Source organism: Danio rerio, chromosome 5, assembly GCF_052040795.2.
Source record: "Danio rerio strain M-AB ecotype USA chromosome 5, GRCz13ab, whole genome shotgun sequence".
NCBI lineage: Eukaryota > Metazoa > Chordata > Actinopteri > Cypriniformes > Danionidae > Danio > Danio rerio.
Genome location: NC_141025.1, coordinates 22,035,860 through 22,053,336, shown reverse-complemented (window position 1 = coordinate 22,053,336; position 17,477 = coordinate 22,035,860). Strand labels below are relative to the sequence as shown.

The following is a 17,477-nucleotide window of genomic DNA, read 5'->3' as shown; positions in this document are numbered from 1 at the left end:
CTGAAAAAAAGCCAGAATAAAGCAAACACTACCAGTTTCCATGGTATAAATGGAGCGCTACAAAATACAAAGAAGAGAGATCGACTCAGAAATGTCACTTACCTGATTTGAGAAAATGCTATTTTTCTCCCTTAAGGACTTATTATGCTGTCTCTGTCACCAATCGTCACTTTCTTTGGTTTGCTCAGACAGGCTGAAGGTGGCAGATGCGCTAAATTCGATGCTCCGAATTATAAATATTGAAAATAGGCACTATCTTTTAAAATCCATAGATGGTGTAGCTGCCATCTAAACAACTGCATTCTCGCCTAAAAAGCATGAAAAGTACATTATGTTGGCCAACAGCAGCAATATTTGTCAAACTGTAGTGTCCTCTGCTTGTCCCTGTACAGTATTTTTTTTTCAGTGAGTAGTTTCTTGTTAATGATACAGCATTTCATGGTCTGCTAGTTTGTACAGAGTAAACTTCCAATTGTCTGATTAGATTGCAATATCTGATCTGTTATCAAGGGCTGCAGGTTCAGTCTGCTGTTTTTCCAGGATAAAGCAGAGCTCCTGAACCCTCCCTGTTTTCAGCTGTCACCGTTATTAAAGTTGAGCAATGTGCTTCTGTGCCTGTGACCCAGCTGTTAGTTACCGCATTACACTTGAGCTGAGTGTCTGCTAAGGGCCAGTTTACACTCTTCAAGTGTACTTGCATGTTGCGTTTACAGTGTAATTACTGCAATTACATGTGGTATATTTCACAGGGCCTCTTATAATGGGAATCTATAAAGCACAGGATGGCCTCTTGAGACGAAATTATAGGCCGATAATGGTGTCTGTTTGATTTAAGTGCTGGCTTCCATTCCCAAGATATGCATCAAATAAAGTGTTGGTTAATGTAGCACACTTGTGAATGTGATATTGCTTTTGTACACCGCTTATATTTTAGATAATAATACAATAATTATTATTTATTATATTTGTTTTAGCATTTTAATAAAAAAAATATATAATATTTTTAACATTTCTAATATAGATTTTAATTTATATGTATTAATTATACAAGTCTTCTATATAAATGTATTGTTCAGATTAACAAATATATATGTTATGTAATAACAACTGAAAGCATAACTATTTTTTATTTGCAAAAATTTTGGAAGATGTTTGACAATGATGATTATTGTTATTAATAATTTACTATTAAATTATCAGTTAAATGTGGGGGTGTAATAAATATTTTAGTATTACACAATTCAGTATAAGGCTTTTGGTTTCAGTACGCATTACTAACAAATTACTGGTCGTTTACGCTTATTTGAAAAACAAAGAGAAAAAAGTGAAATAATATGATGTCTTTAGGTCCATTGCACTCAACAATGCAACAATTTAACTCTTTCTCTAACTGTCGGCACATTTTAACAAAATTTTAATGCTGCTGGCATTATAAAACGCTGTAGGTGACATTGTCATATCAAGCAGATCTGTGCTGTGTGGGCAGTAATTAAAAGCATAATGTAAAAAGGTTATTTACTCTGCTGTTGTTTATAACTACTACAATTTGACATTTTTTAAATAAGTAGTTTTTTGTTTTATATGCTGGAATGAAAACACCCCAGAAGATGGGTCAAGTAAAGCTTCATCATTGTTTAAATTAAATGATCATGGTGTATACTACCTGACAAAAGTCTTGTCCAGTTGTAAGAGCAACAAAAAATAACTTTTAGTTGATCACTTGGAAAAGTGGCAGAAGGTAGATTTTTCTGATGAATCATCATTTTCATCTCAATCCTCGCAAATACTGCAAATCAGCAGGATAGCGCTCCTTTTCATACTTCAGCCTCCACACTAAAGTTTCTGAAAGCAAACAAGGCCAAGGTGCTCCAGGATTGGCCAGCCCAATCACTGGACATGAACATTATTGAACATGTCTGGGGTAAGATGGAGGAGGCATTGAAAATGAATCCAAAGAATCTTGTTGAACTCTGGGAGTCCTGCAAGAACACTTTCTTTGTCATTCCAGATGACTTTATTAATAAGTTATTTGAGTCGTCCAAGCTCATGGGAGTCATACACATTATTAATTTTTTTTCAATTGCACCATGACTTTATATTCTATACTGTACATTATTTTTGTTAAGTGACAAGACTTCTGTCTAAGCAAAGTCAGACCTTACTGTCCTAATTAAGTAAATAAAAATCTAGGGATGATCATATTTTATCTTGGTCAAATAAGCGTAATCTAGAGGTCTTTACAGTACCTTTTATACAAGCCACTTCTGATACCAAATGATAAATTAGAAGCCAAGTTATTATTTGTTGTTCCTAAAACTTGAATAGGCGACAAGACTTTTGTTGGGCAGTGTATGATCTGAATTTTAATAAAAAATATTTTGTAAAAATCAATGATTTTTAATTTTTGCTGTATCAACAGTGTATAGATCAATGATCTTTGCCTTATAAAATCTGGGTTTTGGTGAACCAATACACTCAAAAAAATAAAATATATAAATGTGTTACTTTTTAAGTAAGGTAAAATTATGCATTATTTTTGCATTTTTAAGATTGGTTTATTGTAATATATTTAGTATTGCCAGTGTAGCTTTGCCCTACACTGTACTGCTCTCCAGATATATTATTCGAAGGCGGTAAATGTGTCGTTCTTAGGAATGGATGAACAGAAACATCTCCTCTTCTTCTCTAGCTCTGGTCTCCTGCTGACCTGCTTCTGCACACCTGCTGTCTGTCCCTCTTTCCATTCTTCCTCTGTTCCTTATGAAGCCCTGCAGTCGTGCTGTGCGCTGCCCCCTGCCTCCGCAGAGAGAGCCAGAAACTAGGCCTCCAATTAACACACATAATTAGGGCCTCATTTTCTCCCCCTCCTCCTCCCTTTCTCCACCTGTCTCTCCCTCTCTTTCTGTCTGCCTTCTCTCTTTTATTCACATATTCTAGCTCTCTCTTTCTGTGTGATAGTGTCACTGACACCTTCTCCACTGTGTTGTAGCTCTTTTTTGTTGGATGTGTGACAGAAAAGAGGGTATGACGTGCTTGTGAATGGAAACAAGCCCAAGCTGCAGTGATTTAAATCGGCTGAAAGACTTTACCCATTTGTAATTTCTGGTATGGATCAATAAGCGATTAATTGAAATTGAGCAGACTCAAAATTTTTGAGTTGCAAAAAGTGGTAGTTTGTTAGTTGTTTTTTTTTTTTTTTTTTTTTTGTAATTTGAAACCGCTTGTTGCTCAGACCTTTTATCAATTTAGCTTAAAAGAAAAGATCGCAGTGTGAGCTAAAGTGAATGTATTTACTACACTAAAGTGTCACAATCATGAGACCAACTAAAAATTGTGAGACTTTGGCCCCCTTTGCACTGCCAGTTAAAATGCGACCCAAAAAACGCATGCATTTGGATATTCAGAGGTCGGCCTTCTTCATATGCGGAAAAAAATCAGATATAAATTGGATATGTGACAATGCCACTATCATGTATACAGGCAGAACGGATTTATTGAGGCATTCCATTTTGTACGCCATTAAACTTACCACAATGTGATACTTTTACGCATGCGTTAACCCACGTCGTAAATTGTCTGGCAAGTTTAAACTCATGAATTGGAAATGGGTCACAGTTAAAAGAATGTGTAAATGGACAGGCAAAAATCAGATATAGGCAACAAATCCGAATTGGGCATCACCTTAGTGATCACACACACACTCGTATGAGCATAGTGGTTCCAATACAATCACATAAGTATATCATTTTAACTAGTTTAAAGACAAATTAATCATAGCTGGATTCTTCTCAGCACCTGTGCAACAATATTCCAGTTAAGACTTAATTAATAATGAACTTTATGAACTATATATATTAATTTCATTAATGGCGATTATCATGCCATTAATTCGATTCAATTTGATATCTCGGTGCATTGACGATGCTTTCCATACACAATTTTATATTTTACTTCACACCACAATAATTCTTGTATTAATGTATTAATATATTTATATACTATTTGTAATACAATTTTGTCCTTTAATGCAAACAGTCAGATATATGAACTGTACGTTTAGAAACTCAAATACATGCACAGATGATCATGAGCATTTATAGCAAAAAAAACCAAATGCTTTCTGAGCCTTGTCGAGCGAGTTCTTACACCCCTAGGATTTGTCACATGCTCAACAGAAAGGGCTGCAATTGGCTCTAATGCTATGACGCTGTTCACCAATGAGTGACACTGATAAACGACAACGGCAATCATAGATGATCTATGATAAACTTGGAGGAGAAAAACTCTCTCTGCAGACACATGTTTTTGCAAAAATAACACTGTTACAGCCGAGGGGTGAGAAAATGTTACCTCACGTCAGCAAGTCAAAGGGGCCACAGTGAGAGAGAGAAATGGAGTTTACTTTCATATTCTTCATAATAGTGAAACAGGGCTTTTGCTGTAACTTCAGTGTCAGCGAAAGACTGTCCAGCAAACACTCATGCAGTGAATTGTGCAGAGTTTCTGTTTTAGAGTGTTTTAATTACTCGTGGCCTCCTCCCTCAGCGTAGAAAACAAATGCAATAAACCACATATGAGATAAAAGCATGTTATATGAGTCTGCATGTTAGTCCACTTTATTCTGAGTGTTTGTGAGATGTTTTTTCTAAAGATATCACTATAAAAAGGTCGTTTTTTTGTTGTGATTTGCATCTGTTTACATTAAGCACAAACAAGGCCAACTGCAACTTGCCGCGGCGTAGACATTCCTGAACCCTTTTGCCAGTTAACAATTTGCTATTTCAAGCAGCAGAAACAGGATTAATACATAAAAATAATTTGTTAACCCATACTTTCAACTTTATTTGCTTTTAACCGAGTGTGCGGTTCATGCATAAATACGTATTTGAGTACATGCGTGGAATATTCACAGATCTTTAACTATTTTAAACTATTTACCACAGCGCGCGCGCACAAGGGCCTCCCACAATGGCACGCACACAATGGCAGACTTTGTCTTTTATCAGTTGAGTTTGTTACCGATCAGACAAATCACCTATATCCATGTTGCTGTGTTTGCCTAGGTTTAAAATCCTCCAGATTACCAGCAAGGCTAATGGTTGAAATAGATAGGGCAAGAGACCTGCTGCAATGCTGTCCACTGTGTCTGCGTTCAGAAGGAAAGAAGTCCTCTTCATTTATAGTGTTTATATAAACATGATTATCTTTATGATGATATAACTAATTGTGGTTTTGTGAATATGAAATTATGAATACTGTATGTAGCAGGGCATTAAATTACTTACTGTTTATTTATTTGCATTTTAACTTTGTAAACTATAAAATCCGGGGTCTCCTCACAGTTTGTGTCTTATGTTGTGAGCTAACTAACAGTTGTTTACTCCCCTCTTTTATCCTTGCTCTGCCGGCCACGCCCACTCTTCCCTCTGCTCAGAACACCAAGCCCATCTCAGCATTTATTTATTTTTTTTTAATTCTGAGGTAGACTTGAACTGAAAGAGGGGGGTTTCATGGCCCTTTAAATACCATAATGGGGCACTATGAAATAGCAAACAGTTTTTTATGCAAATGCTTTTTTGATTAAATAAATGCAGCCTTGGTAACAAAAAAAAAATTCAGCAATATTTCATAATACATGTCTATGTATGATGCATATTTGTGTGTCTGGTGTGTGATTGCCCTTCAAAGACACTATACATTTATAACAAAGCACCACACCAGCATTTTCTTACACACAGACACACATGCACATTCACTCACTACACTTGTTTTCTCCTCACCTCCCTTCTCCTTCTCTCTTCTGTCTTCTTACTGATGTTGTTCTTGTTGTTGACAGTTGTGTGTCTCACGTCTAAATGGTTCTGTCTCTTCACCTCCACCATTCACTTCCCTCTCGCTCCATCTTCCACACACGCCACTCCATTCAATCTCTCATTCATACCTGGTCTACTCCATCACTTCCACTCCGTCATCGCACAATCGTTTGATTTCACTCCATTCATCCTCGCATCTTCCCCCATCACCTCTCATTCCCTCACTCTCCCTCTTCTCCTCTTTTTTTTCTATTCCGTTTTGTCTTCACAGTCACTGTATCCATCAGATTCTAGACAGTGTCCATCATATTCACCAACATGACATAGTGCACAGGGACCTGAAGGTCAGTATGTAGCTCCCACACTGCCTGTGTATGGCCTGTCCGTTTGCTCCTGCTTGCTCCTGTCTTTGTGTGTAGCTGTAGCCCGTCTTGTCTGTCTTTATGTCTGTCTTTATGTGTTTGGCATCATGGGCTTCCCTTAATCCATTGACTGCTTTTCCCGAATCCTCACTTCCTATGCTTGAGTTTTAGCTTGACGCTGTCATGTAGATGATCAAAACTGGGTTATTATTTGCATTTGAAGTTTTCTTTACAGCTTCAATTTCTCTTACTTTTGAAGTAAGATGGTTTACCCCCAAAAAAGGAATTTCTTGTATCATTTACGCTCCTTTAGTTTTTCCAAGCCTGGACGCATTTCTTTGCATGCACACAGAAGAAAGTAAGTCAGACAGGTTTGGGAAGGCATAAGGGTGAGTAAATGATAACAGAGCTATACCTTAAATGACATTTCAAAGTATTCTATTGGTTCTTTTGTACTATATACTTTGTTAGAGGGTTTGTATTGTACTGTTTTGTTTGTCAAAGTGGTTGTTTAAGGCTGGGGTTCTCAACTGGTTTGGCCATGGGACCCACATTTTAACATGGTCATTAAGCCGCAACCCAAATTTTTTGGAACTATAATACAATTATAGGAATTATACTTAATTTGTATTTTTTTATTAACATAAACAAGTAGTGACAGATACATCATAAGAAATTCACCAAGACTTACAAATAAACACTGTTTTAATGCTTTCATTTAATAAAATGGATCAAATTATAGAATTATTACAAAGTAAAAACGACAAATACTGTTAACAATTAACTGGAAATAAAACATGTTTTCTGGTTTCTAAATGTTGTTTTAATTTAGAAGGTTTCATACTTTTATGAGAGCACCTCACTACATATGACACTGAGGCTTTTAAGTCTTTTTTGTTGTCATATATATATATATATATATATATATATATATATATATATATATATATATATATATATATATATATATATATATATATATATATATATATATATATATATATATATATATTTATATATATATATATATATATATATATATATTTATATATATATATATATATATATATATATATATATATATATATATATATATATATATATATATATTTATATATATATATATTTATATATATATATATATATATATATATATATATATATATATATATATATATATATATATATATATATATATATATATATATATATATATATATATATATATATATATATATATATATATATATATATATATATATATATATATATATATATATATATATATATATATATATATATATATATATATATATATATATATATATATATATATATATATATATATATATATGACATGAAATGAAATTTCACATGTCAAACGGTAGGATTGTCGCGCACACATTTCAAAATAAAAGTCCGATATAAGCAAATTAAGTAAAATATTTAACTTTTGTTTTTTATTTTGACCACACACTCCGCGACCTACTGAAAATGTTCCCATGACCCACTTTTGGGTCGCGACCCACCAGTTGAGAAACACTGGTTTAAGGTGTTCTGGCCCTTTAAATTTTTATTTTCCCCTATTATTTGAGTTTAAAAGGGCCTAAAGTGGTATTTTTTTGTTTTTATTTTAATGGTCAACAGTTTGTGTGTTTACATGGACACCAATAATCTAATAATTGTAATACTATTAAGACAATTCTCTAATTAAGAGTCTACTATGTAAACGGCGATTTATTTATTTTTTGATCAATTTAATCTGTTTAAGGTCATAATCGCACTAAAGAGAAATTAAATTAAGAATTTTAGTCGCATTATTGAGGTGCAGTACAGACATGTAAACACCTTAATCAAACTATTACCATCGTGTAGGACTTTTCGCTGCGTTTTGCGACAGGATAGTCCACACACACACACACACACACACACACACACACACACACACACACACACACACACACACTCACACATGGTTGTTTGACATTCTTTGCACCTACCGAGTCAGTGCAGACCACAGACACCTCGTGAAATGCCGAGTTTTTTTTTTCTTCCATTCCGCATGCGGTATGAACTTCCATTAAAACAACACTCTTTCAGCAGTTCATACTCGCATCCAATATCTCGTTTGTCACAGGGGCATGCATGAAATGTTCCTGAATAAAAGTGAAAGTGTCAAACTGCAGTTAAAGGGCGCACTCACATTATGCTATCCAAGTTTGTTTGAGGAGTGTGGGTGCTCTGAATCTGGCTCAGGCGCAGTTCAGTTCACTTTATATAAAGCGAGTGTTAGAGTGTGTAAGACCAGATCATTGTTGACTTAAGCGTGCTCTAGCTCAGATGCAGTATGAGTGCAGGCGATCGGGGGAGAAAAGAGGAGAGGGGAGGGGGGACAAGCATGCTTGAGCACAGTTTTAAGCAACTGTACATAGTGTGAGTACACTCAAAGTCAACAAACATGTAAACGGATCATAAGAGCAACGTTTAAAAAGCAACTCCTGTAAACACCTAAAATCATATTATTGTGTTATTCAGATTAAGGCAATTATTTGATTACTGGTGTCCATGTAAACATTGTCAGTCATGTCTGATCAATTGAATTTTTTTACAACTTTTAATATAAACATTCTGAAAGTGAAAATGTTTATATTATTTTTCAGAATTTCTGTTGATTTTTCATTTTTCTGCTTTTTTATGATTATATGAAAATGAGATGAAGTTCATGTGTTTGTATGTTATATAGATCGATGATAGACCCTGAAAACAAAACAAGCATCTTGCATTCTTGAATAAGACAAACTCTATATGAACTTCATTTGTCTTTTTGTACATTAATATTCATAGACACTACTCTATAATATCATGATTTAATTATGTGTACGGCCCTACTTTATATAAAGCGAGTGTTAGAGAATGCAGCCCTGTGGGTTTCGGTACATTTTTAGACATTTTCATGTCCACAGCAGTTCTTTCGACTGGAGATTTTGTGCTGAAACACAGTGACACTTCCTGTCGCACCACTACACACATTCACTTGCTCGCACACAAAATCACACACACACACACACACACACACACACACACACACACACACACACACACACACATCTACTCTTGCAGAGCAGCCACGATCAGCAGCTGACACTGGGGGAGGTGTGAAGAAATACACACACATAGGCGCGCGATGATAAATGCACAAAACCTTACATGTTTTTAATATATTTATATATAGAAATATTACTATATGCATTCATGAATTTAAAGGCAGCGTAAACAGACTCTCAGTAATGGGTTTTATTCTGAGGTGTCCTGTCTTACACATAAGCCATGACCGTATGTCATGCTCTACGCTCTTTTAATCGGAGACATTTAGAAAGTGAATGCAGCACTTTAATTTACAGCCCTGAACTTTACTGCCATGCCAGAACTTTACACATATGCAGCACACACTGCACATGGATAATAATAATCACAGCTATAACGTTATTTATGCAGCACTGTCCCTATCAGTAATGCAGCTCAGAACGCTGCGTTAAAGATTAAATATGGTCATTAAGACTAGATTGCTTTAAATGGCTTCCGCTTTTATGTCAGAACTTTTATACTGATTTTTGCCTTTCTATGGCAGAACATATTGACAGAGTGATCTTATACAGTTGAAGTCAGAATTATTAGTCCCCTGTTTATTTTTTTCCCCAATTTCTGTTTAACGAAGAGAAGATTTTTTTCTACACATTTCTAAACATACTTGTTTTGATGGCTCATTTATAATAACGGATTTATTTTATCTTTGCCATGATAGACAGTAAATAATATTTGACTAGATATTCTTTAAGACACTTCTATACAGTTGAAAGTGACATTTTAAGGCTTAACTAGGTTAATTGGGTTAACTAGGCAGGTTAGGGTAATTAGGCAAGTTGTTGTATAATGATGATTTGTTCTGTAGACTATCGAAAAAATATATATAGCTTAAAGGGGCTAATAATAGTGACCTTAATATGGCTTTTAAAATATTCAAAACTGCTTTTATTCCAGGCGAAATAAAATGAATAAGACATTCCCCAGAAGAAAATAAATATTATCAGACATACTGTGAAAAATGTTCTTGCTCTGTTAAACATCATTTGGGAAATATTTAAAAAAGAAATTAAAGGGGGGCTAATTATTCTGACTCCAACTGTAAATATGGTTATATATTTTTGACCAATCATTGAAATGATTCTAATTAAAAATTAAACGGTGTCTTCTTAAATTTCATGGTATAACTTTGCCATTCGATTTGGATAAAGGGTCTGTAAAATGGCTACTTAATATTGATTGGACTTATGAAATTTGCTTCAAGGGTAATAGTGTCCAATGCAAAGCTTGATTCCAAAAAAAAAAGTGCAAATTACTTTTGGAGCTTTTATTAAATTTAATGTTAGGCTACTTTTAAAAAGCCTATATTAAAATATTCCTCTCATTATAACATTTATATTTAGCTGAAATGCATTTGATTTCCATAATAATGTTTTTAATTCTTCAAGACTTTCTAATCCTTCTGAAAGTTAATTAAAAGTGTAGGCTGGGGTAATAATTTATGATACCCTAATAATATAAAAAAAACAGTAATATCACAGTAATAATAAACAAATACAGTTTTTACTATTTAAAATATTATTATTATTATTATTATTACAAGTTAAAATACCTTTATCTTTTTTTTTTTAAATCCCTGTGATGGCAAAGCTAAATTTTCTGTCATTAATGCAGCGTTCGGTGTCACACAATCCTTAACAAATGTGTATTAATATGTAAATTTTTACATTTAAAAAATAATTGCACAGCCAAATTTTGTGGAACTCGTTACTCTTTTTGATTGTTCACCTAAATTCTAAAATGCATTAAAAAAATAAAGCATTTATATAAATATGATGCATTGTTATAGTTGTCTTTATTTGACTTTTATGTTCACAAATTAATTGCTGAATTAAGGCATGGATTTGTCAAATAATTCAAACCCTAAACTTCTGAATCACAGAGTAGGTGAATATGCCACTTTCGATTTCCCTGCAGTTAATTTCATTCTCACACACACAGCTCTCACTTTTTTTCCTCACAAGTCTACATACTGTTCACTCTCCATGTGCTGTGTGATTCTAGAACAGCTTTAAAGCCCCCTTATTGGGGATTTTTCCCTCTTCAAACGGCACACTCAAGGGATGTGCTGTATATTAGTATAGCTTTAATCCAGAGAGCTATTTACTGCATTAATTGATATGCACAATTATTGTCACCTATTTCTCCACACACCACACTGACCCTCAGTGTATTGTCACTTGGGTGTCAAATATTGTTTTGAGATGTTAAATAATGAAACCATCATGCCTGCACTTTTCCCTGACTAGACCGTTCTAGTGCAAAACAACAAACAGGACTTTCTTTTCAACCAGCTCATATTTGCTGCTATAAAACATGCACTCAAACCATGTTACATGCTTATGTCACTATATTTTGTCAAATGCTGTATAGAAGTACAGTTGTGTTCATCTATAATTTAATTTCTGAGAACCTCTTTTACTGCTCTGGGGAAGAGCAGAGTAAATCTGCAAGAAGCAATTAGCAAACCTCCAGAGGGTAAAGGAAGCTGCCATAATGTTGTAGATTACATTACATTGGCATAAAAAAATTGTTTAATAAGTCAGATTGAATATACATGTATGATTTAGAATTTATGATTATAATTGGTTGTGTCTAGGTCATGTAAACACCTAAAGCCTTATTTGGATTACACTGTTTATTATTGGTTATGACAACCACTCTGTCAAAATACACAATTTTTAGTGTGTAGGTAAAGTCTTGAATACAAAAATTGCACTCGGGTGCACATCTAACAAACCGACTGAGACCCAGCTGCAGAGGTGGTCTTGACCCTCAAATAAACTCTAGTATGGTTTAAGGCACCGGTGTCAAACTTGGTTCCTGGAGGGCTGGAGCTGTGCACAGTTTACTTCCAACCCTAATTAAACACACCTGATCAAACTAATTGAGTCCTTCAGGCTTGTTTGAAACTTGTAGGCAAGTGTGTTGAAGCAGGTTTGGAACTAAACTGTGCAGGGCTGCGGCCCTCCAAGATCTGAGTTTGACGCCCCTTGTTTAAGGTGTGACCTCAATCTGGATCCTGTAGTTTGAGTCGTGCACTAGTGGTGTCTGCCATTGCTAAGCAATCATCAGCCACATGCTCTAATGTATCACCACCAACAAATCCCAGTCTATGCCACAGCTCTAGTTCTGATGCAAGTTTATTTCTTGGTAAAAGAGAAAGATGTTGTGGTGTTTGACTGTTTTACATTTGACTAAATATGAACATTTCTTTGCGTTCGTCTAAATAAAGAACATGTGCAAGCAAAAGACATGATATGTGAACAGTCCCTCAGAACTACAGCAAAAGTTTGTCAGTAGCGGTTCTTCAGACATTGCATCTGATTGTTGCACGGCAGACACCACGCCCCAGAAGTGCAGGCATTTCTGTCCAATAAACAACTGACTTTATCACACGTTTGGTTTTGTTTAGTGGTTTCTGCTTCACTTTACAAAAGTGCAGTGTAAAGGCTGATTTATACACAACCCTTTCACTAGTTTGCATGATTGTGCGTGAGGACTGTGTTGCCTTTGCCATGTTTGCAGAGGTTCGCTTTGGGTGTGCACGACATGATTTCGACTGGCAGAGTGCACAATTTTTTCATACTCGAGCGAACAGTTTGTGTGGCACCGAATTTATTTTGAGTTAAAAATGAATCAATTTTAATATATTTTGTCTGAAATGGGTACACCTGTACAGACATCTCTATGATCCGTCCATGCATGATCATATGGATAACCTGATGGTTAATAATCCTTGGTTGGAAATTGCAACAGCAGCGAGAAAGGAGGAACGTTTTTGTTAAAGTTTAGAAAAACTTGAGGGATATGTTTGTTAAAACCAAAAAGAGAGGCCATGGCAAAAGTGGAGACCCAGGTGGTTTTAATTAACAATTACAGAATGTGTTTTCTCACCATTCATAAGTTTTACACTTTTATATATATATATATATATATATATATATATATATATATATATATATATATATATATATATATATATATATATATATAACTAAACCATAACTAAAATGAAGTAAAATAATTTCTTTGATAACTGGAAAATAATATTAGAATTGGTTTACAATATACTGATGGCCTGTTTTTCTAGGCTTTATTGGTGATGATGATCAGGAATGTAGGCATTATTGAGTTTTAGCAAACAAGTAGAAGAAACAAACTAGTCAGACAGTAATGTGTCTACCTTCTGCCATAATAAAAATATTTGTAGAGCAACCCATGTTCTTTTTTCTTCAATATTTTAAATAAACTTTAATAGGTAGACCTGTCCTCCAAGATAAGAACAAAAGCAAGTGATGCATCAAAGTTTGATAAAAAACAAATATATATATATATATATATATATATATATATATATATATATATATATATATATATATATATATATATATATATATATATATATATATATATATATATATATATAAATCTTTAAAAAATATTTTATTACTATTATTATTAATAATATTTTTTTATATAAAAAAGTTTTGAATGATATTATTGATATGACGTAGTTCTGGAAACTTTCTACTTCTATGTTTATCCTTCTATGAATATCACAACAAACACGTCAAGTATAAAAGCCTCATCCGTTTGGTGAGGTGCATGCACAGTCAGCAGAGGTCTGTGACGCTGTGCCAGGTGAAAGTATAAATCAGCCTTTAAAGTGAAGCGCACAAAATGCACAAAAAAGCAAGTGAACTAATGGAACTAATGGATTTTCCTTGAGTGAATAGACCCCTAAAAAATCCAATTAAGTTGTTCATAGTAGTAAAACGTACACTGCATTTATAAATGTTTGAAACTATTATCTAATTTACTACTATGTTTTTTGATACAATAGGGCTCTGCTAACGATTCAGTCAAATTCTCATGTGCTCAATTGACAATTTCTCAACAAAAGAAATTAAGAACAATCATTCCTAAACTCTCAGTGGGCTTACAGCGTTGCTTCCATGGACCTAATTTTTAGATGTTTTTGCTGTTTAACAGTAAGTAAAATCAAGCTCAGTTTTATTTTATTTATTTATTTTTTTTGTTAAAGGGGTTGCTATTTTTGTAAATTTATACTAGTATTTAGTTACATGGAGGCAAGGCTAGAGTCTAGAGAGATGCCCAGCCCCTTCCCTTTGACACTTTTACCTTCCCCAAATCCCCCTCGCCTCTTGGCCTGTGCACGTGACTGTGGCGCTGCTCAGACTAACCTGCGCCCCCTGCTGTTTGCATGCAGTCACTGCATCCAGCAGATCCTGGAGGCGGTGCTTCACTGCCATCAAATGGGTGTGGTGCACCGAGACCTGAAGGTAAGTGACGAATGTGATGTCATCGCTGTCCTTCAAGTGTGTAAACAAGTGTATGTGCTCATGAAAGTTGGTACATTTGGAAATCTGTGACTACCGCTGTGTCGATTTAACGAAGACTGACATAATAGCAGGTTTGGTTTCATTATGAAAATTGCTGGAAAAATTCTTTGCATTGGAGGTCAGTCTGGATTCACACAGTGATAGTGCGCAGCAAACGCGTGTTTGTGTTGCTGTTTGTGGCCATTGCTGGTGATCAATTCACTATCATGAATGTTCAGGTAAGGTCGTGCTACTGGGACTGATTAAAGAGCAACCTTCATTTTTTCAATGAGAACTAATGTCTCTTGTGCACTTTAAAGAAACATCCAAGTAGAAACTTCTGAAATGGGAATATAGGCCAAATTTAATAAAGCACGACAATGTAACTTTAATCTAGACTGCTCTTAGAGAGTCAGTGTAGACATCAGGGTCCCAGACCAGTCATCATGTCCAGGTTTGAGTGCACCGTAATGGTATTTGACTGCTCCCTTCTGACCTTTGACTTCCTCTAAAATGCAGCGTGCTTCTGGGAAATGTTGTTCCTAGATATAATTCGACTAATGTCACGCTACCTAGCATGCTTTTGCAGTTTGATTACAGAGCAAAGCGCCGCTCATAAATTAGCCTGCTTATCTTGACTGCCAAGAAGCGCCTATGCCTTCTGTGTGGACAGGTAATTAATGCTTTGCGGTTTGTTGGTGGAAAAGGGTGATGCTTGGAAAGTGCTTCAGAATGAATGCTGCATGTTTTTCTGTTGTAATGATTATAGAAATTGTTTTTTAAAGTTTTGCATGTTTGTCTCGTCTTTGTCTCATTTGCATGTGAAAGTGGTTTTTGAACTGTGTATCTGTAATGTTATATCACATGTTTATCTGCAGGTTTTCTTCAGAACGCACAAATCCTTTATAGTGATTTGAAAAAATTATGCACTTTGTATTGTGTGCTTTAATTATTTGAGTCTGAACAGTCAACGTTACATCCTGATATATATGTCTTTTATATATACTTTGCTGCCAGATGCTGAAATCTGAACTAATTATTAATCCACCAATATTATTCTTTAAAAGGTTTTCATTGAAGAAACACAGTGTAGTCTTTGCTCTGAGGAGAAAACATAAAATATGTTCTCTCAAATTTTACTACATTCAGCAGTTTCATGAATTATGCACTTGTGAGTAGATCAATGCATCACTACCTGACCTCTTAGCTGATTAAACTTTACATAATTGCAGCATTTCATTAAAGTGTTGTAGATTTTTATTTATTTATTTACTTTTCCCGATGCCTTCTATTATACAAATTATGTTTTTAAAATCAGATGTTGTCAAATTTGGCATCAAAATGACTTAAATTGTTTATTCATATACTTTAGCATCAATTTTGGTGCTATTTGGTTCAATTCAGGCACATCATGCTCAAGTATCATGGCTTATCTAAGTACAGTATTGCTAGCTAAGTAGATGCAGAGCCATTTCAGCTTTTCAAAATGAATTTTACTCAAATCAACTATTCTATTTAGAAAATGTACAGAAACAACATAATGTATTGGTATAGATCTGATTTAAACTTCAGTTGTAAGGTAGCAGTTTCCAGAAAAAGAAATCAAGTGAAAGCTCTAAACGGTGTTACTGCGGTCAGCTTCATACTCGACTCTGACAGTACCAGCACTCTGGTTTCACGCTATCAGTGTCTGCCCACACTGGAGTGCCCTTTTAAATGGAAGCTTGGGGCACACGCTTCTCCACAGCAGGAATCTGAGTAGGCATGACAGGAAAGCCACTGCAGAAAAGAGCAGCACACACATAAACGGACACAAAAATAGACATGCTAAACTAGGGAGCTTAACCAATTTAACCAGTTTACCATGTGTGTGTGTGTGGTTATCAGCGTACACATGTAAACATGTACTTTAGCTGTGCACATGATGGAGAGATTTTAGTGCGGAAGTCAAGCTATGGATTTTACTGCAGAGGTTATGCGTTCATGAAATAGTGCTGGAGAGAGCTTTTTGGCAGATCTTCTTTGCTAGATTTGCTCTCAGAGGGTGCTGTTCATCAAAATTCCTCCCACCACTGAGCTTTAAGGCTGGGATTAGCTCCCGGTGTTCCAGCCCTCAGCAGCGTGCATGTTTAACCTCCTTTTTCTTTTGCTTTTTTTCTTCTTCGTTTTTAATATTAGTATTTTTTGGCAGCACTCTACTTTTCTATTCTTTATCGGAAGAGATGGAGACAAAATCTAGATGTTGTTGTTGGGGTGATTTTGTAAAAGAATTATGGAACAGCGATAACAATGAAAGTAGATACTCATTGAATAAAAATAAATGTGCCAAATTGGCTCTGCATTGTTGCAATCTATAGATGTATTTACTACATTGAATGCATAAGAAATGCTTCTGTAAAATAACAAAAATATATATTTACACTACCTGACAAAAGACTTGTCACCTATCTAAGTTTAGCAACAACAAATAATAACTTGACTTCTAGTTGATCATTTTAAATCAGAAGTGACTTATATGAAAGGCAAAGGCCTCTAGATTATGCTTATTTTACCAAAATAAAATATGATTATGCGTTGATTTTTAATTATTTAATTAGGACAGTGAGTCCTGACTTTGCTTAGACAAAAGTCTTGTCACTTAACAGAAATAATGTACAGTATAGAATATAAAGTCATGGTGCTGTGGAAAAAGAATTAATATTGTGTATGACTGCCATGAGCTTCCATACATATCTGCAGGGACTCAAAAAATTAATAAGTAAAGTCATCTGAAATGACGAAGAAAGCATTCTTGCAGGACTCCCAGATTTTACCAA

At 34.7% G+C, this 17,477-nt stretch overlaps 1 protein-coding gene across 50 annotated transcripts in view; it reads left to right on the top strand.

Annotated features, from left to right (window-relative positions):
• camk2b1 (calcium/calmodulin-dependent protein kinase (CaM kinase) II beta 1) overlaps positions 1-17,477 on the top strand; it is a 97,666-nt gene that overhangs the window by 23,460 nt on the left and 56,729 nt on the right. For 29 of the 50 annotated variants that reach the window (XM_087252298.1, XM_087252317.1, XM_087252294.1 and 26 more), the window contains 1 exon segment: positions 6,085-6,157. In XM_087252298.1, coding sequence (XP_087108424.1) covers positions 6,085-6,157 — 73 coding nt within the window. 50 annotated transcript variants of the gene reach the window in all.